The sequence below is a fragment of the Seriola lalandi genome, unplaced genomic scaffold (genome assembly GCF_002814215.2).
Source record: "Seriola lalandi dorsalis isolate HSWRI2012SDOR001 ecotype SW California unplaced genomic scaffold, Sedor1 jcf7180002054910, whole genome shotgun sequence".
NCBI classification, from domain to species: Eukaryota; Metazoa; Chordata; class Actinopteri; order Carangiformes; family Carangidae; genus Seriola; species Seriola lalandi.
This window is the reverse complement of record NW_019525462.1, coordinates 1087740-1114470: the sequence shown is the minus strand read 5'-3', so window position 1 is coordinate 1114470 and position 26731 is coordinate 1087740. Positions and strand designations below refer to the sequence as shown.

The window sequence follows — 26731 nt, the reverse complement described above, 5'->3', positions numbered from 1 at the left end:
ATTTTTCTGTGTATGTGTGCTCTACTCTTTCATGGAATATTATTGATAGTTAAAGGCCATCAACGGGACGGGGTAGAGAGTGCATAGGAATGGATACATTGTTAATGACTGTACTTTTTTAATTAACCCTCAACTCAGTATTTCATCGTTTACATACAGTTACTTTGTTTACAAAAAATATCTTATGTCTGATTTTTGATGATTAGTAAAAAAAAAAAAAGAAATGAATAAGAAATGTAATAATTTTGGTAGATTAGTTCACATTATCAGTAAGGCTCTGGTAAAATTAAAAAAATTTAAAAAATTCCATTCCCCTTATTGGCAATACAGTGTTGTGACTGTGTGTCACATTGTGATGATTGTCCTGTAGACTCTGTCAATGTCCTGCTGATGTTGCTAATCTTACTGGATCTGGAAATCGCACATTAAAAGCAGCACAGACTGATTTTCTCTGACAGGTTCTTCATTCTCAAGAAAAGCCCATATGATGCAGCCAATGGGCTCCAGTGACTATCAGCTTAATGATTCATAAAATCATTAGTTAGTTAAAATAATTAGTCAGTTAATTACCTGTCTAACAGAAAACAACCAACTTCAGCATCAATCAAAAGTCTCTTCCTATATTATGCATTGTTCACCCTTGTTAACAGTTGATATTTCTCTCAGCGTTTCACGTCTTTGATTTAATTTCCTCTTCTTTGGCCTAACAGTGAGTACACTGTGGGAGAATGTGTCTGCATTGATGGGATTGCCCATACTTGCTAGTCAGCTATGCAATCAAACGTAGTTCTCCCACCCGCTGGAGAAGCAGCATCTGCATGTGAGCCCCAAAGCTTCTGTTCCTCTGTTGCTAATCTGTACACACTGGTGTACAAATGGCCCTTACCTAAGCCTTTGCAGTATTGGTAACTTTTGACCTAACAATTACCTTAGTGGTCGCTTTAACTTCCATTAGTCCAATTTTACAGAGAGGTAGTTCTTCCTCTCTCTGAAAATGTCAATTTTAATTACTGATCTTTTTTAGCATTTTGGAACATCCACTTATATCTCCCTCTGTGCAAAAAGATGTATGTAGTTACTTGCTACAGCAGTTTATGTCATTAACAATATTTCTAGCTTGCTGTGGACGAGCAGCTTGATAGAGAGAGCCTGAAAAAGCTTACACTTAAAGCATGCCCACCATTCATTTGATTCAGGTAAGGCTTTTATGTCCAGCATTTATCTGGTGCTTTGATGTTATCCATATCTGTGCAGGTCAGGTCAGCACACCAGGATGGAATAATGAATCACATACCGTGGGTATGTCAATGAAGGTTGGATTAAATTGAAATAAAGTGAAAAGATAGTCCATTTAACGCCTGACTAGACGGTCACGAGTGTCATGCCTTTGCACTGCAGCCCTCCGTAGGCATATATATTTTTGTGTGTGCGTGTGCGTACAATAACTGTGTGTGGATGAGTGAGTGGATAGTTTTGTGGTGTCTGTGCGCTCTTATTACTCCTCCCACAGACTAATGAAATGTGTGTGTGTGTGTGTGTGTGTGTGTGTGTGTTCTTCTTACCCTTCTCCAAGGCTAATGAAGTATGTGTGTGTCTGCATGCGTAACTGTGTGTGTTAAATTGAACTGCAGTTCTGCTCTGGTGTGTTCAGGCTGTTTCATTAAATGATAAAGTTTACTGATGACCCCACTGGGATCATTATTTACTTGGCTCTCCATTCATTCCAGAGAAGCCACCTCGATCTTTACAAATGACCACACTGATAGACTGCAAGAGTTTTTACCCCTCAGGGTTCGCAACAAATGACTTGCCAAGATGTGAAACAACTAATGGAAAGAATTATAGACTTTGACTGAACAAACACAATCTAAAGAATAACCTAAGGACACACTATTTTGATGTCTTTTTAATTCTTCAAATATTCAAATCTGAATTCTGTCAATCACCATTACAGATAAATAATAGCTAATGAGTAACAATGATTAAGGGAGGACGTTGATAAAGTATGTGAGAGCGAGAGATACTTTGGTGCAGTCAAGGGGACTGTCACAGCTCGGTGCATTTAATGTAGCAGTGCCTGCTCGTGTTCTCGTGCACGTGCGAGGTTCTCACAAAAAAAAAAAGTAATTCCACAATTCACTTTCTAAAACCCACAAGATAGACTGAGAGAAAGCAAGGATTTGAGGAAAGAATGAGCGAAGGATGCAGGTTGAGAGAGTCTTTGTGACAGTTTGACAGCTCCTTGCAGGCCAACTGATGCCATCACCTGTCACATTCTGTCTCTTAACCAATCATTTGTCTGTCACCTCTCTACTCTCAAGCATACTGCATTCAGCTTTTTCTTCTTTTGCGTCCTTCAGGCGTTGAATTACCTCACGGCAAAATGCCAGAATATAACTGCCAGCTTGTCTCAGAGCATTAGTTTTTACTTTTTTCAAAGATGAAAAACAGCTAAAAAGTCAAAAGTGCAGACTTTTTAGTCACTTAAAACATCTGTGTTTATGAACATTCAACTTTATAAAGTATAAACTGCCACCAATACTAATTTGTAATATGACAAATTTAATGACTACCTGAAACTGGACTTGAAATTTCCTGGTTTCATGAAACTTCTCATAAGTGGTCAAATTCTTGAAACCTTTCAGACAAACAAACAAATAGAATTAGACGACAACATTACCTCCACTCGACTATTGTCAGATGTAATCAGGTTTTTAGGTCATGGCAGCCGTCACTTAGGCATCTAAAGTCATTTTACAGTCATTGAAGTCTGCATTAGAGCCACAGAGGGAACCATTGTTTGGTTGGTCAGCTGTAATCTGTCTGAAATCCTCCTGTTATCTGGCCAGTCACCTTGCACGTCCGCAACCAGTTCTGACAGTAACCTCCTTTATCCTTGATGGTGGAAGGGGGTGAGGAAAGTGAGTGATCACCGAGAAGACCCCCCCCCTCTCTCTCTTTCTTACCCCCTGTAAATTGAGCTGCTACATGACAGTGCCATTACCTCCAGCTGCCACGGCTAAATCAAACACTTAAGTGTCTGAGTGATTACTCACACTCCTCACAAGGATCCCTACTCGTGCCCCATAGGTTTCTTCTGTTTCTCCTTTTTTAGGAAGGAATGTATTCTGTTAGATATAAAATACAGTGTGAGTGAGATGTTTTTCATCTAGTTGGTTTACACAATAATAAATGTAATACATACATAAAAGTAGAGCAGCCTCAGAGCAATGATAACATGGAGAAGTGAATAAAAGGATGAGGGTAGAAAACCGAACCTCTGAACAAACTAAAGTTAAAAACAAGCAACACTAATATGAATCAAGACGTCAAACCAAGAAATAACCGACCTGGATGACACACTGCAAATGACAAATGTGTATTGAACGTCACTGACAATTTTCTTTTAAACGTATTTCAGGCAGCAGTTATGATAAGCGCTAAGCATATGACATGTTGCGACTCTGTGTTCCTGATGTTTTGATCACATCTTCAGAAGAGTTTTTCTCTTGGTAAAATCAGTGCAAATGCAGACGCGGATGACCTTTAAAAGTGTGTTGATGTGTATACTGTTGGAAAGGAATTTGATGAGGTAAATGAGTCAACAAGATGGCAGATGTTCTTTTGTTTTCAGAATATTTCACAGGCTCTTAAGGGTCTAGTTCATCTTGCGCGATATCTTTTGTATAGATGAATTGTAATTTTTTTTTTCAAAGTCAGCTTCACTTCTTAAACAAGTATTTTAAGTGTGACCTAGTAACAGCTGACACACAAGTTACTGAGTTTAAAAGTTTTGTTTTAGAAATAAGTGACAGGGATATCTGGTAAAAATTGAGATGAATCAATGAACTGTCGATTGGCAGTCTTAAGGTGACAATTGAACAAAGTCACATTTAGACTTTTAGAATAATAAATCAAAGAGATGTTGTAATTTTTTTTCCAGTGTTGGACTGGACACATGGTGTATGAGGACCATATTATCCATGGCGTAAACCCCACTGCTAATCCTCACATAGCGTTGATTATATCTGACTTGGACATCATTTTCACACAATATGTTGTGGTACGGTAATTTTCAAACTTCAGCCCTTGTAGAATTTCACTCTCTCCCCAGCTGCTGCTCTGTCTCCCACACACACACACACACACTCACCACACATTATAGTAAAGCCATCAGCTTACATGTTAATGTGATTTTATTTAGGAGTTGAGTTTCCTCAAGACAGCAGCTTTCCAAACTTTTTACGTTTGACAACAAATCTCCCCACAGCACATTGCTTTCCCATTTTCATCTCGCGCTCCCTCTCCTCCTCACCACGTCTCTCTCCCTTCACTGTCCGACTCCTACGCTACAACGGCTCCAGTGCGCCACACATTATCATTTCAGAGAGCACACATACAGCACATACACTGCAGCACAGATGGGTAGCATGGTCTCTTTCCAACAGATGAATAGGTAAATATTTACCTTCCCAGATTGTCTTTCTTCCACTCTCATCCTTCCATCCCTCCACCCATCGCCTTCCACTCTACACCTCCATGCCACCCTCATCTGTTTGTTCCTTGCTGTCGTTTTTTCAGGGTTCTTCTGTCCCAATGGTCTCGCCTTCATCTTATCATGGGGGCCGCTCACAGGCATCTGTTGTGCAAACATGCTTGCATACACATGCATATCTTTTGAATATATGATGAAGAGGATGGCCGTGTGTGTACGGAAACATATACACACACATGGATGGACGTGTGAGGGCCTCAGCAAACAAAGAGTTGATAATAATTGTGCAGTAGACAATGGTATGTTTTATAAAGCTTAATTCAGCCTATTGAGGCAGATGGGGGTCTAACTGTGTACTTATCTTTAGTTTTAATTAAATGACTTCAGTCTCCTATGAACACAGTCTCTGTGTAAATGCTAATGCAGACTGGTCACACACTACGGCTAATGGAGGCTACTGTCTTGAGGGATGAGGTCTCTGTGCCTCAATGGGGCAGGAGGAGAAATGATAGGAACAAAGCACACACATAAGCCCTATTATCTCTTTTGATTTAGAGGCTTCAGGGGCTGTAGGGTCTTTGTATTCTGAAGCAGCAACAGGAAGTCCAGTGTTAGTCATGAGGTTAGTGCCTGACTGCTAGCTGTTGATAAAAATCGGTCCATTTTCCCCCTTTCTGTCTTCATACAGACATGTACATAGCATATTCACAGGGGATTAGTTTACTTTCCATTAAGACTGATCATTTTCAAACAGAGGAGTAATTAAATGTGGCTTCTGTAAAAAATTAGGTTGCATTTAAAAATGCCATTTGGGAAGGCAATAAGTGTGATGAGCATAGGCGAATTTGATTTATATTCCTAATTTAACAGCTGTCTGACTTAAATCTATGCATTATCTCCTATTCTTACTCATTTTCTTCTTCATATCTACTTTAAGTGATACGTTATGATGTCGTATGCATCATACAGCATCACTTTTTTTCCTTTTTTGTTTTCTGGTAAATACTTTCTCTGATATAATTCCGTTATCAATACTCATCGATGTTAGCTCTTTCTCCGGACCTGATGTACCAGATACCATCTCTTTTGATAGATCCTTTTCCTTTCTGTCTGTTTATCTCCTTTCCACACACCAAAGAGACTCATCTTGCTCTGTCATTGTTTTTGGGTTACTTTGCATACAGTTCTCAGTTTACTGGGTAGATAACTCATTTCTTTAACAGGTATGTGTTATCAGATACTTTGTGTTTTAATGTGACAATACCCTGAATACATAGGTCCACTGTCATTAAACAGGTATTTACATTTAAAACTGATTTAGGTCTAATTAACATTGGATGGGACCAATGAATATATTTTTAGAGCTTTGGGCATGAAACTGACTGGCTTGTTGGACTAGGTATAAACCTAATATACGTCCAGGTCGAGCAAAAAACAGTGCAAATCTTATCCGCTGTTAAAATTATGTCCATTACTTTGTGACAAAAGGTCATTCCAGGTTAGACAAACAAAGCTGTTATTCAGTTTTAAAAAATAGCCCTCTAACTGTGCCGGTTTAATTGAAAGCAAGTTAAGATGAAACCTAATCTGTCGTCTTTCTCTCTCTGTATCTTTGCCTCTCTCTGTTTCTCACATACTCTGTTTTTGAAAGGTGAACAATAACAAGATACATTTCTCCTCTCTCATTTTAACAAGGAGAGTATCAATGTGGTTCTTGTTCATTAGTATCACACATCACACCTCCTTCACCCTTAGATCTGAGAGAGACAGAGGTGTCAAAATGACTGTGTGTGCACATGTTTTTTTTTTTTCTTCCTCTCAGCCTCCACCTTAAGAAAATCCACAAAAGCCAATTCACACACAGTCTCTCTCCCTTCTCTCAATATTCTGTCTCCATGTGTTGCTTTGCACCCATGATCTGAATAGTATAGTTTTTAAGCAGCGGTGTAAATTTTCTTAGTACCGCTGCAAGGATGAGAAGGACACACTGGCTACCTACAGAGTATACCTTCTCACCACTACCACCAAAGGGCCATAGCAAATTAGGTATTACAAGCCCCAGGGAGATGCACAACACAGTTATCTATTAAGTACAGAAAAAAATGGCTTCTTTGTTGACATTTCTAATTTTATTTACCTTCATTTCCACTGTCATTAATAAAATAGCTGAAGGGACTGCATTATGGACATTTTATACTCTTGTGATAAGAGCATTAAATAGCAATAAATAATATGAATTTAATCAAACTATATTTTATCCCTGTAGGACAAGAATGTCTTGGACTAACCTTGCTTGTCTACAAAAACATTTCCTACTGTGCACACCAACACAGAAAGAACCTCAGCTCCAAAAAATGAACTATATCTTCCCATTTTCATTACACGTTATTTGATTAATTATTGTTGGAGCCTACAGGCTGCTAGTCCTTTGTTTACCTAACAAAGTAAGGGATTAAAAGCATGCGTTTTGAGTTAAACACTCAAAGGGGGTTTAGAACCACTGCTTGAGGGCATCCAAGAAGTTCATTTTAATCACAAATGGAGAATTATTCATTTATTTAGCCATGTAACCATCCCATGCTCAGATTTTTGTTTTTAATTTATGTAGTTTTACTTTTCCATAGGGTAGTGGTCAGGCAGATCTAAGAGGTCAAGGATGCCTGTGCCTGCAGGGCATTGGTTAATATTAATGACCATCAGCCAATTGGAACTCATCAATAGGTTAGAGGTTATCATGGGGTTGCAGATGCAGGAAGTTAATGTAATTAAAGATGCATCATGTTGTCGATTGTGGAGAAAGTGTCTTTTCCATTCCTTTCTTAATGTCTTTGTTTAGCTGTCTTTGTCTTTGTTGATCTGTTACGTATGTTAACATGTTTGTCTCTTGTCTTAATGTTTAACAGTTTTCATGGATTTTCAGCAGGAGATAGAATTTTTTTATTTTGTTTATATCTTTACTTTTTAGTCCATTGCTGTCTATATGTTGTGCAAACTGTTCTAAAGCCATGTGCCTAGCTGTAAGATCAAGGAGCATATACATTTATGAAATTACATCAGAGGTGTGATATTTGTTTCAAAATGAGTGAAGAAAGGCAAAGAGAGTGTGACTAGAATAAAGATAAATGAAGGAGTCAATAGAAAGAAGCAAGCCCAAATTACTAGTGATTGATAGTTTACTCAGTCTTCCTCTTTCATGCCATCCAAAGATTTTTCAAAGGAAATCTGTCCAATGTCTGTTACTAATTAAATCCTTGCTTTTAAAGCAGACTGCTTGTCATATAGCACATTACACATTGCATTAAGAGGCTTCAGCGTACCTCCTATTCCACTGCTTCTAGCTCTTTGATAGAAATCTTGTAATCAATGGCTTGGCTCACTTCTATTGAGAATGATTTCCAATTATTTCTGTATTGGATACCATTTCCAGTCTGACTTGACTCTGGCAAATAACTTCCTCCTCAAAAACAGGCAATTGGAGAGCCAGCCTGTCACAAATAATTAGGATTCTCTATTGCTCAGTATAATGTTGTTTTTTGCATTATCATATTGCTAATTTTATGCCTTTTGGTAATTGACAGATACTTAAGCCACCAGAGAGAATGTTAAATGCTGTTGGGATCAAGCCCAATCATTGAAACTGTATAACAACATGTTAAAATACCATATTTTAATAATGGAAATGTCAAGTATGTACTCTAGAGATGCATGGTATACTGACAGACAACGGTGACTTACTTGAAGTTCTTTTATAAGTCAACCAACTGCTGTCAATACAAACAAAATACATAAAACAAATCAATGCATCTATTCCCATACCCTACTGCCTACAATTAATCCAATGAGCCACAGGTCAATAATCAATAGCTAACGATTGGCAGCAAGTTGCTAATCAGGTTTTGATTGGCCGAATGAGTCCATGGGGAAATGCTTTACCCTTCTGAATTGCTTTGGTGCTTCACATAGTTTTTCAAAGGCACGTATCAGCAATGGGAAAAGTAGAGTAATTTTAGATAATTGATCTAGTAGTAGTTCGAGGTTAATGGATGTTAGACTGAAATGTATAATGTATGATGTTGTTTTTTTTGTCATATTATTAGTTTTCCTCAAGAGATTCCTCTGGATTACAGGATGTTGATCTTCATGATGCTCCCTGATTGAATTATGAATAACCAAAGAGAAAATATTTTACAGGGAGTTAGCAGTACTATGAGCCGTTGGTAATACAGATCAAATGAGTGTGGAAGCAAACAGACGTTAAGCCTTTCTCAAGGGCACCTCAATACCAGATGTTTTTGAAAACTATTTTACAATCAGGAAATAACAATTTTACTCTATGGCCTAAAAGCCTTCTCTCTATCTTTCTGCTAGGGTCCCAGGTATAACCATCGCTACAGATATAATCTGCGGTTTTCCTGGCGAGACGGAAGAAGACTTCCAGGAGACAATAGACTTGGTGAAATGCTACCGATTCCCCAGTCTCTTCATCAACCAGTTCTACCCCAGACCTGGTACACCTGCCGCCAAGATGGAGCAAGTACCAGCACATGTGGTGAGTGTGGACAAGGAGATCAACAGTCCTTTACTAGTCATCTGGCATATCTCAATTGGGCTAAATTTAGCTGCTCATGTGAGAAGGTGATGAACTAAGTTGGTGATATCAACTTTAAAACCAACCAAGATATTTAAAAATTGAATGACTTACCAAATAACAGCCCGAGGTATAACAGAAACTGTATCATGAGCAGGAATGGATGCTTAGGTAGGTAAAGATATTGGTATTGACACTGTGTATGTGCATGTGTGCATGTGCTGATTGTGTGTGTATTAGAGGGCGGATGTTCAACCCGGACCTGACAGGATCTGATGGGACCCTGACGGGTTGTGTTGGATTCGGAGAAAAATTCATAAAATGATCGGGTTCGGGAACCTGAACAATAGGCAGGTTAAGGACTATTAATTAGGCTGCTTCGAACTGCTGATGACAGTGCCCAATGTGTGTGTCTATAGCCTATATAAAACTGTGCCTTTTGACAGTGATTTAAGGAGCCCACACATCTGCAGTCAGGGAAAACAGGCAAGCTGTGACCATGGTAACAACTGCATAACAGGGTAGTTCAAACTCAGTGCTTCAGCTTACACTCACTGTGTTGGGCTTGGGTTGGGTTCGGACATAAAAAATAGAATGCTTGTCGGGTTTAGGTCCGGCTCGGTTACAACTTTCTCGGCTTGGGTCGGGTTCGGACACAAATGATGCTGCCCGTGCAGCATTGTATGCACTGTAAGTGCACACACAAATTTGCATGTGTGTGTATTGAGAAAACACAGGCCAGCCTCCTGTCATCTGAAAATGTAAAATCCTGTTCCAGTTCTGTCATGACTTCTGTATGAATTTTAATATTATTAATCCTGAAAGCCATCAAAAGTGTGTCTGTGTGTGTGGGGGAGTGAGTAAGAGTTACAATGTCTTACTATCCCTTTCAGACAGACAGACAGACACATACAGTATTCATATGGAAGCATCTCAGTGTTGCTGTGTAAATATTAAAGCCTGCTTGGAGTTAAACCTGATGCTGGCAGTTAAATGGTACCAAAAATCCAAATTTGTTTTAAGTAGAGAACGCTTTGATAAGGTCTGAGTTGGAATGAACAAACAGCAACTGCGATAGGATAAGATGTCTGTCAGTTAAGCCAAGATGTCCAGAGTGTTAGCTGCATTATCTCCTTAAATTAACAATTATTTACAGAAATGACAGAAAGAGAGGTGAAATTTTGTGATCATGATTGTTATGTTCTGTCAAAAAAAAAAGATATGTACTAAGGTATTTTAAGAGAGGATTTAAAAATATTTGACCTTTTACTGCACCACAAGTCCGACATTTCTCAGAGTCAAGATCTAAAGGCCATCAGAGTAAGTGCATCTCGAGGCACTAACACATTGTCTGTTAGTGTTTGCTGCTGACAGATACGCTCTCTCTTCCTCTCTTTCTCAATCTGCTGCCAAATGAAACAATTAGCAGCTAATGAAGTCATAATTGTTTGCAAAGGTGTGTGTAAGAGAGACAGCTCCAGCAGTTTCTTTACCTTTTGCCTCATAGGTTTCTCAGCTACATCATTGTTTACAGAACCATAGTCATTTGTAATATAATTGTAAAACATAATTTGCAGCAATGTTGCTTATGAACATTGATAATCACTCAAGCCCCCTTGACTTCATGCTCATGTTCGTTATGCTCAAAATAGATTTGATACACAATTATACATACATATATTGGTCAATTGAAGTTTGGTGCCTTGTTTATTGAATTCGATAGAGCACTGCTTAGCAGAAAGAATCACTGTTTAATCAGCTCGGCTTGGTACTTCTCAGTTGGTCAGTCTACATGAAGGAGGCTCATTCATAGTTGCTAACTTACATTATCACTCGCATGTACTTATTAAATCTTAACCGTGGTTTGCATGCTACTTGTTCTGACCTTTTTTTTTTTCCTTTGGTTTGACCTCTTACAGTATGCTGTACTCTATACTGCATGTCCTGTCTCTTCTTGCATTTGCACTCCCTCACTCTTTACCATCAAAGTGTTGAGACATCTCTTTCAAGTGGAGCGTCTTCATAAGTCATTCTCTTTTTTCCTCCTCCCTTCTTCCTGTCTTCAGTCTCTGAGGAGAAGCTGAGTGTGTCTTAGAGGGATCAATCCCCAGACAACCAAATCGCTGCCTCTCTTCTTCTTATCTTTTTCCCCCCTCTCCTTTCTTTCTCCTCCATCCGTCTCATCCGACAGTTATTGTCAGCGGTTGGATGTCACCATGCATCTATCCAAGACTTCATTCTGCTGGCAGCTATGAGATTGTCAGATTGTGACACTTTGCTAGTTTCTGTTGAAACCTTTCATTGCCACATCACCCTTTTTTAACATATGAAATTTTTGTAATAGCTAGTTATATTTTTAAATTACTATGAGCTTTGTGCTAATTAATAAATTAAGCATTGTGAAGTACATTGTAAATTACCTGACATGCACAGGCATTAAAAGGGGGTGGCTTGCTTCACTTGATCAGTGGTAGATCTCCTTCATTTTGCAGTTTTCATGGGGTCATTTAAATTAATGTTTGAATTTAAGTTAATTGCATATTTGTGCTTAACAGAGAATAGCAAAAGGTGAGAGTGAGTCGAAATAATATGTTAGGGTCCCTGTAACCAGTACACCTGCTTTGGTGGTTAGAGCGGCACACAACATCACATCATCAGTCAGCATGCACCTGTTCTTACACATACACACACACAAACACACAGACAGGCATACAGACAGACAAACACACACACACACACACAAACTGAGTGGTGGCAGCTAGGCGATGTCTAGGCCATGTAGGGTCAGTCATTAATAAAGTGCACCAGATGGCTTGTCTGGAACACAACTGTGTTGAATAGCCACAGGAGGGATGGATGGAGATCTAGATGGAGTAGGAAACAGAGACAGAGGGAGGCCTGTGTGAGAGAGAGAGAGAGAGGGAGAGAGAAGGTAAAGAAAGAGGTAGGATAGGGAGAATAGCTGAGAGGGAAAGCAGATGGATGGAGTAAAGTAAGACAAAAAGAAACAGCTATAGGGGCATGGCCATTGTGGGCGCTGGAGGGGCACCACCCCCCTTTGGAAGTTTGACTGGCCACCATAAGTAATTACTTACTAAATGTGGCAGCTCATAAGAATGTTATTGGGCAGTTTTGCTGCAGTTGAGCAGTGGTCTAAATCTTAAAATGTGTAACAAACTATGCGTTTTTTAAAGTGCAGATATTTCCTTTTTTTAATGATTTTTTCTTTCTTTTTCAAAGAACAGTGTTTTCTCCTAGCTGTTTTTCCTGCATTCACTCCAAACATTATTTCTCATTAGAGAAAGAAATATTATGCAGGGTACTAAAGCCAAAAGATTAACTCATTTTACTAATACTGGCTCCTTGCAGCAAAATACAAAACTGATGTTGGATGACGGAGTAAATATCAGTGTGTAAAAGTGATTTAAAAAAAGAAAAAATAAGAGAAGCACTCCTTTTAGTTATTCAATTTGTGTTGCAAAGTATTTTTTCCGCACCTTTTTGGTAGAGCATCCACTTTGCTGGTAAAGCCGCAACAACACACTCTTCCTAAAAAGTGATTGATGGTGTCACATCAAATATATTGAATATTTGGTCATATATGTAATTCATATACTTCCATTTTTATTTTGATTATGTAACGTTAGAAAGTATGGTTTTGCTTCAGCAGTCTGATTTCCAGCTGTGACAAAAATACATATTTGAATAGAGAAATAAATTGACAGATTTGTCTCAGTGAGTCAGTCAGTGAGGCAGAGAGAACACATAGAGCTGGTGAGTATCCAGGTGTGACGAGGTCCAGGTGTTTTGTGCTATCTGTAGGTCTAACTTATTAACTATTGTAATAGATGATATATGAGAGAATGCAGCACAGTGGGGCAAGCAGAGGCAGATGGAGAGAGTTGGAGACCACAGGGATGGAGGGATGGAGAGAGGGAATGGAGCATGTTGAGAATAAAGGGATGTGAATGCTATTAGCTTGGATCTCCATAATCATCCCCAGGTGACTAGAACTTAGCCTTGATAAATGGACTTGCTGAGTGGAGGGTGTGTATGTGTGTGTTGGGATGTCTATTGGTATGTAAGGAAGAGTTGAGAATGAGCAGCTGCAGAAAGAAGTGATAGAAGAAGAAGAAGATTAGCTGTTCTAGTTGGACAGTGTTTTTAATTTCCCCAGGTTGTAATTGGTTAAGAACTCCATTACCCACGAGGCACCAGTGCAGCAGCTGTCAAAGTGAAACAGCTGGCCAGCCACTAGTAGCTCCATCATCTAGCTTCACTATAATTTATCTACGCTTGGGCACACACACAAACACAAGCATGGACACACACAGACACACGCATCTATGCTTTTCTCCCTCTCTTTGTCTCAAATGTGGACATGTACTCTCAAACACACATATCAGGGGAGATAATAATGCTTGACTAAAGGCAGTCTAACAGGTATTAAGGTTGAGTTAATGGTTAAGTTGCTGTCTGGGACCAGGTAGGTCTGCACTTGATTAATGAGGACCTAGTCCACTAATAATGGAAGGGATAACACATTGCATTTTAATGATCACAGTTTTTGCTTGCCACATTCAAGCGCATTATGTACCTGAATATGTCATCAATATGCTGTTCATTCTACTGTTTTAACTTGCCGGAGGAACTGACAGTAACTATATTCTGTAGGCTGTAAAAATGAAGATCTCCACTAGGTCTGAGTATGAGGAAGTAACATACTGTAAGTGTAGATTTTATTCAAGCGGAATGTTACTGATCCCTGAGGGGAAATTGAGTTGATGCTGCAGAGAGATAATATTGGTGATCAAAGCAAACTTTTTTTTTTTTTTAATGTTGCATTTTCCAACAATGACATGAAATAAATAATTTATTTTCAATAGACCAAAGAGTTTTTCGAACAAGATTCATAAAGGAATTCAACCGAAACAAAGTTTCATAGTGCAAAGTTGGTGAGATTTATAACGATTGTGGCTGTTGTATGTGACTAGTTAACTGACCTGAATATTTGTCTTAATGACAAGATCAAATCACTTAAAGTTTGTAATCTCTGCTGATGCAACATGATTACATTCAAAGAGCTGCTTTTAGGCATTTCATTAGTATTGAGTGTGAAAATAGCTTACATATGGTCACATTTCTGTGTCCATTCAGCAACACTTTGGTTGAATTTGATTAGTAAGCAAAATCTAATTTTATGTCTTCCTCTCTCTGTATTAACAATTTAAATTGGAGGCCTTGTGGACACCTTAGTTGACAGAAGATGCAGCAGATCTGACACAAGTCTACATATTGTAGCTGTACAATACATGTTATGTATTGTATATGTGACCTCTGTAGAGAGACGAAGGTCACACACACTCGGAGCATCACTATTGTGACCACTCTCGTGGTGATGCTTTAGGAAGTGTTAATCCTTCGCACACAAAGACAGAGGCACACTCAGATTATGCCTAAGGTTTTTTTTTGAGTAATGTAACACACGCGCGCGCGCACACACTCACACACACATACACATGCCGTGGGTGTAGGCTCTATAGCACTGACATCTGTCTGCCATTAGGGAGAGACAAATGGGAACATACTGGTGAGCCGGAAGCTCATCCAGTACCAGCCAAGGCAAGATCACTGTTACCTTGCCCCACAACATAGTCACACTTGGGCATACTGACACACATCCGCACACACATCCGCACACAAAGCACCACGGACCCCACAGGTATAGTGGACTCCTATTCCCAAACAAACATTGAACCAAGTCCCTACCGTCCTGGTTGTGTTGTTGTGCACACAAAATATTATCTTACAAATAACCTTTGCCTACCATGTGAGAGTGTGTGTGCACACATACTTAAATGCACACACACAAACACGTCACATTAGTTCTGACTGTGTCTTCAACCATTAATCATGTATGTGTCAGATTTCTTTTTTCAGTCTTTCTTTCATATTTCTGACTAAAATATTACTTTTAAGAAGTGGCCAGTCTGGTCATAATTATTTCCTAGTCTTAATATTGTATCTTTTCAGGTTGTGTCAAGGTAGTTGCACTCAAGAACTGCTTATCTTGTCTCAGAGTTTCTGTCTCATGCAGATATTTACATGAAATAGTTTTATGTAGAACAGCAGTGGTTAAGTGTGGAAGTTTTTGCATATGTGCCCCCGTCTACCCCGGTCCTGTGTGTTTGGAGGCTGTGTATGAGTACAAGTGTATACATCCATGTAATGTCACTTCCCCTTAGACGCCGCATTCGTCTCTGGCGGCAACAACAGATGGACGTCATTGTAACCACCATCGTTCATCATCACCACGTTGACAGGTCCACAGACACACACACGCGCAGAGTGGCTTAGCACTTGCTGGGCTGTCACTAACACAACCTCAACGGCATGCTAGATTAACTTCTCTGGTTGATGGACCACACACACACACACATACACATCCTCGCACACACACATACCTGTACACAGACACATTAATAAAGCTCTTAGAATTAAAGATACAATAGAATAGGGGAGGTGATACGATTTTGACTCATGGAACCCCTGACATTTAACAGGGTGGTCAAAGATCGTGTAAATGCTGCACTGTCTTCAATATAGATTAGATTGGTCTGTATTAAAAGCGGGTTCTGGTTGTATTCGCACAGTATACGTTTTTTTTTGTGTTTTAATCATGTGGAATCATTTAGTAGTTTAAACCTACTGTAATGCATACTGACAAATCCCACCTGGCACGCTGAAGGCAAACACCTTCAGGCAAAAGTCCACTTTCATTGACGGTTGATTTCTATCAGCTATACTCGGTCTCAAAATGTTTGCAGCGGAACACCCTTACAGAACAAGTGTTGCTGTGTTGTGTTTCAACCTCATCTTTGTTCACATAACGAAGTTTACACATCTCCACCTCAGAAGTGTAGGCCTTCTGCTAGTGGCTACTGATCAGTTCCCCAGGTGCAACTCATGGTGTAGTTTTTGCTCAAAAGCAGGTGTTGTGGGATAATGAGGATATTCACTCGCTCAACATCTTTTTCCAACACTAGTATAAGGATTTAAACTGAGGATCTCACTATCACAAATGTCTACCTCCTAACCTTCATGTAAGTGGCAACATCACTTTAGAAAACTGCACGACTCAAGGATTACAAGTAATGAGATGAGGTTTCCTCTTTTGTAATTCCTGTTATGGTAGGAGATTAGGAATGGATCTCCAGGTATTTTTCTCTCACCATTTTATATCTTTTTTTAATCTGTTTTGTTCTCTGTCTGCTCTCAGTTTTCTCTTTCAATTGTCTCCTTTCCTTGTGTTTTCATGTTGCCCTTTGAATTACCTTGTATTTGGCATGTTTTCACACCTTTTTTTTAGTATACAGTATGTGTTTGTGTGAGTCAGTGTGTGAGCATGTGTTAGTATTTGTGCCTGTGGTGTGTGTTTTTCTAGGTATGCGTGTGTGTGTGTACTATTGAACTGGATAAATTCTGCTGGGACCTCATTGGGGGTTTGAGAAATCCTTACCTGCGGTCACACACACACATCCTTGTTTTACTATATTTATGAGCACCATCATTGACATCACGCACTCCCTAGCCCCTTACCTTAACCATTACAACTGAATGCCGAACCCCAACCTAAACCTAATTCTAACCCTAACCCTCTTCACCCTCAAACAGCCAGTTACATTTGTGGGGTGCAGTATTGTGGTCCCCCACAAAGCTGTCAGACACTACACATCTAGTGAGCTACTGGCTTTTCAGACCCCACAAATGTAGTAAAACAAGCCCACACACACACTCGCATGCAGTTGAGCATCACTGAATAGGGAATGATGGTGAGAGTTATGAAGGGGTGGCAGGGAGAGAGAATGGTGTTGAGAAGCGATGATTAGAGGATTGCTCTCACCTGAGGTGCTCCAGGCAGAGGGAGAGTGAGAGTGAGATTGTGGAGGGACAGACTCATAAGGGGGAGGATGGGCAAGAGAGAGGAGACAGAATGATTAGTATGAGTTTTTCCTCACTGAAGAAAACCACAAGGAGCGAGGGAGAGGGGAAGCATTGAGGGATATGTGGAAAGCCAGCGAAAACAAAAGAAAACAGGATTTGGAGATTCTGGAGAGCCCTTTGGCAGAGAGAGTGAGAGGGAATCAGAATGGTAGATGGACAAGGTCCAATGATTACAGGATTGCAATAAGCCCTGGGTGAACAGGGAATGAGTAAGAGAAGGGTAGATATAGAGCAAGGGGAAGCAAAAGAAGTGAAGAGATGCACTGATGGAACGAATAGAGAGAAGGGCAAGGAGCGTTGAGAGGCGCAATGATGAAAGGATGGGCCTCACTAGAGGCAGAGAAAGACAGAGAAAGTCAAACCGGTAGTTGGCCGAGGGCAAAGAGTACAATCGCCACCTTTAAACACTTCAATCCCAGTACTTTCATTTCACCTTCCTTCCAACTTTTTTGTTTGCACTTCTGTTATTTCCTGCTAACTTTTGAACCTTGGTCCCTCTTTGTAAACTTCACCACACGTATTGTACATATTAATAGATTTTTTCCTCTTTCTCTGCATCCTCAAGCTGTCTTTGCCTATCCCGAAGCGGTGTCTGTCATGCTATAATGATGCCTAATGTGTGTGATAGCAGAATGACTTGGTTGTCTGCACCATATGCATGAATCTGGCCTAAGGACATTGAATCCAGCCCTTTACATATTAACACTGAAAAACACAGAGGCAGGTTAGAGGAGAGAGAATGGCAATGAATGCACACTCCCTTTAGCTACAGTAGCATATACATATATCCTTCCCCCTTAACCAGACATGGCCTAATCAGCGAGCTAATTAGCGCTCTTTGTAACTGCGTCGGCTTCATGTAACTGATTGCATTAACAACTGCCACACATCAAACAGTCATGTCTCACGCTTCTGCATCTCATTATACATTAAGGACATGCAAGGTTAAGGCCAGACTTTGAGCTGGAATAAAATGAGAAAAAGAGAAATATTTTGTGCCCCAGCTGGTGGGCAAATACATTTTTTCCCCTTCTGTTCGTTCTGTATTTTATAGGCTTAATGAATTACTGTGGGCATTGTTCTCAGCCATGGTAATTTTTTCCCTCTGTTTTAGTGATCCTATAAGTCAACATGAGTGAAGATGAACTGTATGTCCATATTCATACCATATGTCATCTTTTGTTATCTGTGAGACAAGCAAATGAGGAAAAGAAAATGTATGAAAAAGTGAATGTTGTGGAGAAATGTATGAAAAATACTTTAGCAAATACTTAAATAACTTAAGTACACGAACAGTGCTACTGACAGGTGATTCATTTGTCTCTTGGATAATACTTGAATACAACTGCCTAAAAGTAGAGAGTGTGCCCTACATATCATAATGTTTTATAAATTTAACAACTAAGCTTTAAAGTTCTACAGCAACACAAAAAAAAATGCAAATCAAGGAATACAAGAAAATACAGAGGACATCATCATCATCATCACTTATGATTCTAGATGAATCTATCTATCATTTGTCTTTTTAGCTGTGTTTCACATACATACTCTATGAGTGGCTTTTAACCTTTAATTTCCTTTTATATTTTCCTACAGAAAAAACAGAGGACTAAAGAGCTGTCACATCTCTTCCACTCTTACAACCCCTACGACCACAAGGTAAGACCCTAACTCTTTCACTGGTTTCCCTGGTTTCTGTATCTGTCTTCTTGTTTCAGTTTTGCTCTTGAAATAAGCTGGTCTTTAATTTTTTCTCTGCAACAGAGTGTATTATTTTATCTGCCTATTTCTTAATGGCAAGAACCCTGAGTGCTCATTCACCTCGAAACTGGAAGCTTTCACTTGACTTCAAAAGTAGTTTCTTTTTATGGCTCTGACGAGTTAGTTGTCTCCTCTAGATGAACGCCTCTTGTCAGCTATCTAGTGGATGAGGACAGCTCAAGTGTTCCTGATTACATTGTGTGAGTGTGAGAGTGTGTGTGTGTGTGTGTGTGTGTGTGTGTGTGTGTGTGTGTGTGTGTGTGTGCGTGTGTGTGTGTGCGTGAGTTTGAGTGTGAATGTGAGAGACAGAGATTGAATTCTGAAGCCAGAGATAAATCTCCTCAACTGTGTGTATGTGTATACTCCTGTATTTGTGTGTGTGTATGTGCCCATACATTATGAGGTTAACATCTGACAACAGACTGAACATGCTTCTTTTCAGGCATGCTTATGATAATGAGATCCTTGTGACAACTGTGTGTGTGTTTGTGTGTGTGTGTGTGCGCAAAAGTGTGTTCATTTGGTGAGTTCTTACATAAAGATGTCCTTCTGAAAGTGACAACATGTGTCACCACATTTTTCTGCTGCTACGAAAATGAAAAATTACATTTTGACATATAAGACTTATCTTAGCTCCTTGTGCAAGGAAAGCTTTGGCCTGCTACTTCGTAGTGAATGTTGTGAACATGTTGGTGATTGAAGCATTTTTAGCTTGTGTCACGCTGTCATTTTGGAAGGCTTTAGCTTAGCCAAGTGTGAGTTTATACCTCTAGAGGAGTTTGTGTACGTGTTGCAGTGGTTAAATGTTACACATTAATTAAAAGGATATGGGAGAGATCACGTTTTCACTGTGACAGGCATGGATCTCTGCCTCCCACACACTCAAACACACAGACACACTTACAAGCTACACTAATAATAGTACATATGGAACACACATGCACATCTGAGTGAAAAAGCGAACACCTAATACAAAGTAACACAACTGAGCAAAGTTATCAGAGAATATGTTAATGATACATAAACACGTCTGCATCTAAATTAGACACTTAGTATTTGTGAACATGCTCTATGCTCAAGTATGATTCCCAGAGGAATTGAGCCATACTGAGCCTGCTGTGCTGAGCTCCTCCATCTTACAGATATCAGTGAAGACAATCTTTTACACCTCTTTGTGCTCACTGGTTTGTGTTTTTTTTGTTAACATGTTGATCCATTAAACTTTAGATTGTTTGGTGAGTTAGATCATGCTCCTGCAAATGTCCTGGAATGTCTCACAAAGCCCAAGAAATGGTCCAGGTTTTTCGATAAAGCCAAAAAATGCATCCGAATATGTTGAATATGTTCACAGATCAATACCAAAACACTTGAAATAGGAATTTCATGACAAGTTGTTATGTTACACAAACACTGTCAGTTTCTCAAATTAACCCCTGCAGCAAAAATCTCCATCTGCATGCATGCATATTGGGAGTGTTTCATTTTCAAAGAACAGATTTGAACAGTACTGTATTGTCTCACCAGTTCTTAGACCTCCTTAATTCAGTCTGAGCCAGTGCGCAGCTTGAGCTCCTCAGGGACGAAGCCCTTTGTCCACTCCAAAGTTAGGGCTAAGGATGAAACATGGCCGCAGCCAGAGCCCCAGACCCTCAGAAATGCCCTCTCCCAGAAGATGAGCTAAAAAAATCTGTTTAATATTAGAAATCCACAGTTTTTTTTTTGTTTTTTTTTTTCAAATTTATACATTAATTTTTTGTTGTCATCTATTCTGAGGAGAAATTGCTTCTGATAAATGTGGTTACTCTGATTCTCAGGTATGCCACATTTGGTACTGCTATATAACCTCATATGTTTTTGATCCCCAGTAGAGTAAAATGTCATCTAACCTACTGATAACCTTGCCCATGTCACTATATTTTGTGCATAAAATGTGCCAAAAGTAATCCTGTCATATGGCGTATGATAGTCCTCATACATAAATATTTTTAACATGTTAAGCAAGTGTCTTGTAAATCTCCCATGCAGCTTAGCTTACAGCCATGTTCCTCTCGGTCTTATTCCTTTCCATAGATTGTGTAGATGTACAAATAAATCCCCTTGCGTTACAAAGCCAGATAGCCGTGAGATATGATTTAATGATAATAAATCTAATGTCAAGCATGCTTCCTCCCAGATCAACCATGTTTCTGCCTGTCCTTGCCCATGTCCATACAGCGTGGAAATGTTGAGGCAAAATAGCTTGTATTAAGCCTGCATAGCCGTTAGATAGAAATAAATGAAGTCTGATAATGTCCCTCATTTTACATTAAATTCCCCTGGGTGTCTGGCCTTTCAGCTTACGGTTTATGTAAGGATATTATGTGTTTACTAACACATCTGTGTGTGTGTGTGTGTGTGTGTGTGTGTGTGTCTGTGTGTGTGTGTGTGTCTGTGTGTGTGTGAGGGAGAGAGATAGATAAAGAGGGAGGGAGGGAGAGATAGAGGGAGAGAGCACACAGATTTAGAGGGAAGGGAGAAATCGGTGTCTTTACAGCCATTATTGTTAATACACATCCTCCTATATAGGTACAAAAAGGTCATTAATAAAGACTGAGTCGGGGGGTGGGGGATGGTAGGTTAGTGAGGCTTTATTATTCCATAGCTCCAGGCTGCCAACCAAATGAAACAATGTTTTTAAATGAACTAATTGTTGTTTTTATACCAAGCTTGTTTCTAATCTCCCGTGGCTAACTCTGAATCACAAATGGGGAAAATGGCTACTTAAACGCAAGCAAAAATGGGCTGTCAATGAGAAGAAATATTAGTTTCTTTTTTCTTTGTTTGTTTCATTTCCTTTTGTCTTTCCTTCTTTATTTATTTATTTTTTACCTTTCTTTCTCTGTCCTCCTTTTCTTTCACTTCGCCTCTCCATATTAAACACCATTGTAATGTGTCTGAGTTAGATGTTTTTTTGTGTACATATACATGTAGACAATTCATTTGGTGTGTGTATTTTTAAGAGACAGTATGTGTGTGTATGTGTGTGTGTGTTTGTGATGATTAATGCGAAGTATCCTATAGCCAGATGGTGCTGAACAAGGCCCATCCATCAGCAATGAAAAGACCAGTGGGCAGAAAGCTGGCAGAGCACTTTGTCTAGGGCCAATGCCCTGCACTGGACACACACACACACCCAGACACACTACACACACACAGACTCTCTATGGCCTTGACTGTGTAACCCACTGAGCCATGTTTCAGCCTTTTGTTTTGAATACAAGTTTTTTGCTGCCTGGGTCCCACATGAGTGGTGGTGCCTCACCCTTGAAAACAAATCTGCTACAGTCTTGAACTGGACATGTCTGTAACCTATTCTGGTCCCAAGACACAGTTTAAAGGTCACATAGTTGGATTTTCTAACGTCGTCGTCGTGCATGAGTTGTGTTCATATGAGTTTCTGCTTAAGAAAACATGAACTGCACTGTTAACCAGAGTAGGCACATGTGTGAAAATTGTACCGGGAACACAATTTAAAAACCAACCAAATTAAGCAGCATTGTGAAAATACATTTTTATAGTTCCACCTTTCGTCACATGAACATTTCTAAGTGGGATCATCCAGCACAGCTAATAGTTTCAACCTTTGATAACAGCTGAGTTTTAAATTGTTACCGGGGGGCTCTTGCATGTTTAATTTGGAGATTATTAAACTGGTAACTTTACAGTATAAAGTCTGCTTTGCTAACCCATAGGCCTCTGCTGTGTCTGTTCAGTTTACAATAATGAACCTGTTTTATTCATCAATTAGACAGTCAGGGGTGATACACTTTGCTACCAGCATACTGGTCTTGCTATTGTTTGTGTAGACTGACCACATTTTATTCCCCCATGCAAATGTGTTCATATGTGTGGTTCGAAAATAGGTATGAACACACCACACACACACGCAAATACACAGACACACACATACATACACACATACACAGACTTTTCTCCCTTTGCAGCATCACTGTGTCATCTGGTGTAAAGTTTTGCTCCCTGAAGGGTTTACCCTTCCAGGTTGAGGTTGTGAAACTCCCATCATGCTTAAGTCACTCTCAGCAAACTCAATGCTTGTGTGTGCGTGTGTGTGTGTGTGTGTGTGTGTGTCCACACACTCAGCTGTTTCTGGCAGAGCTAACAAAGCCTTTCTCCCCTCTCACCCCACACTGTCATATTCTCCTGAGAACACACACACACGGACACACACATACATTCTCCATGCTGTGTTTATAGGCCTGAATGACAGGGGTGACAGTTTTCCCTGCGGCAAGAGAGGAGGGACAAGCTGTCAACATGGCCCGTTGCATCTGCCCAACCATACAAGACACAGAGAGAGAGAGAGAGAGAGGGAGAGAGAGAGAGAAAGAAAGAAAGAGAGACAGAGGGAGAGCAAAATAGAAAAAGGGAAGATTGAAATGGGGAGGGAGGTAGAGGTGGCTAAATGAAAGGTTTATAATGAAAGAGTTACAAACGAAAGAAGGCTTTTGCAGAAAATAAAACACTTAATTACACTCAATAAACTTTCCCCCTTCAGTTATTCCGAACTCCCAGTTGGCCTCATAGAAGTTGACATAATTATCATTTAAAGAAATTGAAAAAAAAAAAAAAAATGTTAATTAGTCTTACAGTTCTCTCTCTCCCCAACAGATCTTTTTTCTTTTTCATTTTTTTCATATTTTCTGCAGTTAAACAGTTAGTATTCTGCCTTTTTCCCTTTTGGCATTTTTAATTACTTTTATTTTGTTGAATGAGTTTTTTTAAGCTGCTGTTGTTTTGCATTGTTGTGAAAAGCTAACCTCCATCTTTGTCAAACTTGACATTTGTTTGCAACACTTTTTTTCTCTCCTTTTCAGTTAATTAACTGGCTATTCAGGGCAAGAAAAGGAGGGAGTGGAGGGAGGAAAAAAAGAGACAGAAATATTGGTTATGGTGATTTATTTTCTTGCCACATTCTCTTAAGTTGTCTCTCCACCAGTCTGTCTGTTTCTGTCTATTCCGTGAACTTTTTTTTTTTCGTTTGCTCTGTCTGTCTCCAGGTTCTTCATGACTCTAGAACAAGTCAGTGTGTTAAATTTTTTGAAATTAAGGCTTTAAAGGTATTGAAAGTCTTCAGAGTTGTTAGTTAAGCTCTTTTGTTGCTACCATACAAAGAGTCAATTATGTTGCCATTATTTTTATGCTGATAACTGCAAATACCGTGCCATCTCCAATTTGCTAATTAATGTGGTTGTTCTGCGTGTTAATTTAGGATGTATTCTGTGAAAACTTACTATGAGATTTGTTCTCGAATGCATTTCTTCGCCCAACTGGAGACTACCTTGTAACTTTCAGTAGCTTCTGGTTAGCTGCCTGATGTACTTACTTACTAAGTAAATAGCACACTGAGAGTATGAGCGCATTTAAACACCCTCAGAGTTAGGGGAGCCACACATATTCAAACAAACACACCTTGCTCCCGTGTATCTCCATTAGTTCTAGATAGAGGGTTTGTTAACGATTTCCCATATCCTGTACACTCGACACAAACACACACGTACTGTATGTCTGCTCCTGACAGTTGTGTCCTCTCTCTCATCTGCTATCTGTTTGGTGCTGCACACATACTGTAGGTGCCAGCTGGTGTTCAGGGTCCTAATCGATTTTCCTCTTGGGACCAAGTGGTCCTTAAGCCTGTGGAGCCAACACATACCTGCTTCTTTCACTTATGTCAATCTCGTCATCATTTGTCGTGCCACATTGCGACCATACTGCATGTTGCTTTGGCATCTGTTTTGACACTTAATCCCTAAACATTAGCTGTTGTGTAATGATATGTGTGTTTTGTTAGTGACAGAATTAGACTAATGGGATCTATGGGCCTTTTTTTCATAGGTATTTTAATTAAAAGTAGGCCTGCCACCTGATGGGTATCTGATGATTGTTGAGAAGACCTTTTTATGACAAGAACGACAAAAGAAATGGGTTGTACAACTCACAGATTCCTCCCTGGCGACTTTAGATAGGCTAAGATTTGTTGTATCCCACTGTACATGGAAGAAACAGAAGAATTGAATGAGACTGAATGAATGAATCAACATCTCTTTAACTGAACATTATAGCAGCACTGTTGTATTAGGCTCCATTAGTTTTAGCAAGGTGTTCCAAATAAACTGACATCTGAGTATATTTGTGTACACTGATATTCCACCCACATTGCAATGCGTCTCGCCAAACAAATGATTTTCTTCTGCTGCTGTACAGTGGAGAATTATAGCCATGTATACATGCTCTCAATCTGTCAAGGTTACACAACAGGGACTTGCACGGCACATACACATGTATGGTCCCAGAGAAGTACAAACACATGTGTGAGTCGCCATAATTATTTAGTGCATTTGGTGCCAAACAAACATTTGCCTTTGAAATATTCCCAGGTTCTTTATTTTTTTTTTCTAATTTATGCAAGACTATACTATAGCTACATTTTATTTGATCTGAAGACACACACAAACAGTATTCAGCTCTTGCCAAACATGGCACCCTGAAACATTTTAACTGAGCGGGTGTTTTGGGGTTTTATATTTTTGTTTTTAAGACATGTGAAAGGCTGTAACCAGGAGGGATTTTTGATCCTGCCCATCCTCAAAGTTACTTATCTGCTTTACTTTTTACACATTCTGTTTGCATAGTTACAGATATCAGTGATGTATTTCCAAACCATTCAAATCTGACGGCTGCTGCTACTGTAAGTGACACCATTGAGATTTAAACATGTAAACATATATAAGTATGTTTGCATAGTTTGCTCCCTTGATTAAGAAAGTACAGCTCATCTCTATTGCCTCACATTGTTGACCATCAACTTTTCTTTCTCTTTAGATATAAAGCCTATCACTATTTCCACATGAGCAAGTTGCAGCCATTAAAATGACTCTTTAGTTTCTGGCCATAGTTTCACACACTACAAGGACAAGTTAACATCACATTGACTGTATATAGCCTTATATAGCTTTGAGTGCATGTCAAAGGAGCACATTGAGGTCATGTGCCCTAGCCCAGTATTATTTGTCATAATGAACCCACATGAAAGTAGACCCGACATGTCCTGCAGTTACACTAAATGAGTACCTTACAGTTAAAATTAGAAATGGATATAATATGGATTGCTGGACAGGCTAAATGTAGCTATGTGCATCACAGTTGACATGCCCTGAACGTCGTATCAATGCCCTGCAATAGGTGTCGCACAATTTACACAGAACCACACACACACAAACACACACTTGCACTTTGGTGATACTAGACGACACTTTTCTCAAGTCATAAGCATGACATTTACTGTCTTGTACAGCCTCCTCATGGGTTGTTGGATTGTTAGAAGTTTTGTGTGCACTCGGAAACTGAAGTTCATGTTAGTGACACTGTCTCCTTTGGTTCTGCAACAGTGCAGAAGGATGCAGTAAAGGGAGCATCCATTATGTTTATACTTTGATCAGACTAAGACTGTTAAGTATCTCTTCTGTTTGTTTTAAATGTGGATGCTTGTGTAGAATCACATTTTTGCAGAAACATTAAAAAAAAAAAGGTAGCATTGGGAATTAACATGCTTAACCACTTCTATATGTGCCACAACATTGCAAAATCTCCTCAGCTGTTTATGGTGAGAATGGCTGAAGTGTGGACCATGATGGGAATTGATTTAAAATATTTTTGGTTCTTTTTCTACAGTCATATCCTTGTCTGCACTCGTAGGAGAAGGGAAAGTGTGGAGCCAACAGTTTCTGAGGTGTTGCCAAGTTTTCTAAATTAATGAGCTACTACTTGCGATGCAATTATGACACAACAAATGCTGAACCTTAAGAAAACAAAACCAACTGAGCAGA

The 26731-nt window shown here is 39.4% G+C and overlaps 1 protein-coding gene across 1 annotated transcript in view; it reads left to right on the top strand.

The window, feature by feature from the left end:
- cdkal1 (CDK5 regulatory subunit associated protein 1-like 1) overlaps nucleotides 1-26731 on the top strand; it is a 151114-nt gene that overhangs the window by 78850 nt on the left and 45533 nt on the right. The window contains exons 7-8 of the mRNA XM_023430727.2: nucleotides 8864-9044; nucleotides 18684-18746. Coding sequence (XP_023286495.1) covers nucleotides 8864-9044; nucleotides 18684-18746 — 244 coding nt within the window. The remainder of the gene's footprint in view (nucleotides 1-8863; nucleotides 9045-18683; nucleotides 18747-26731) is intronic.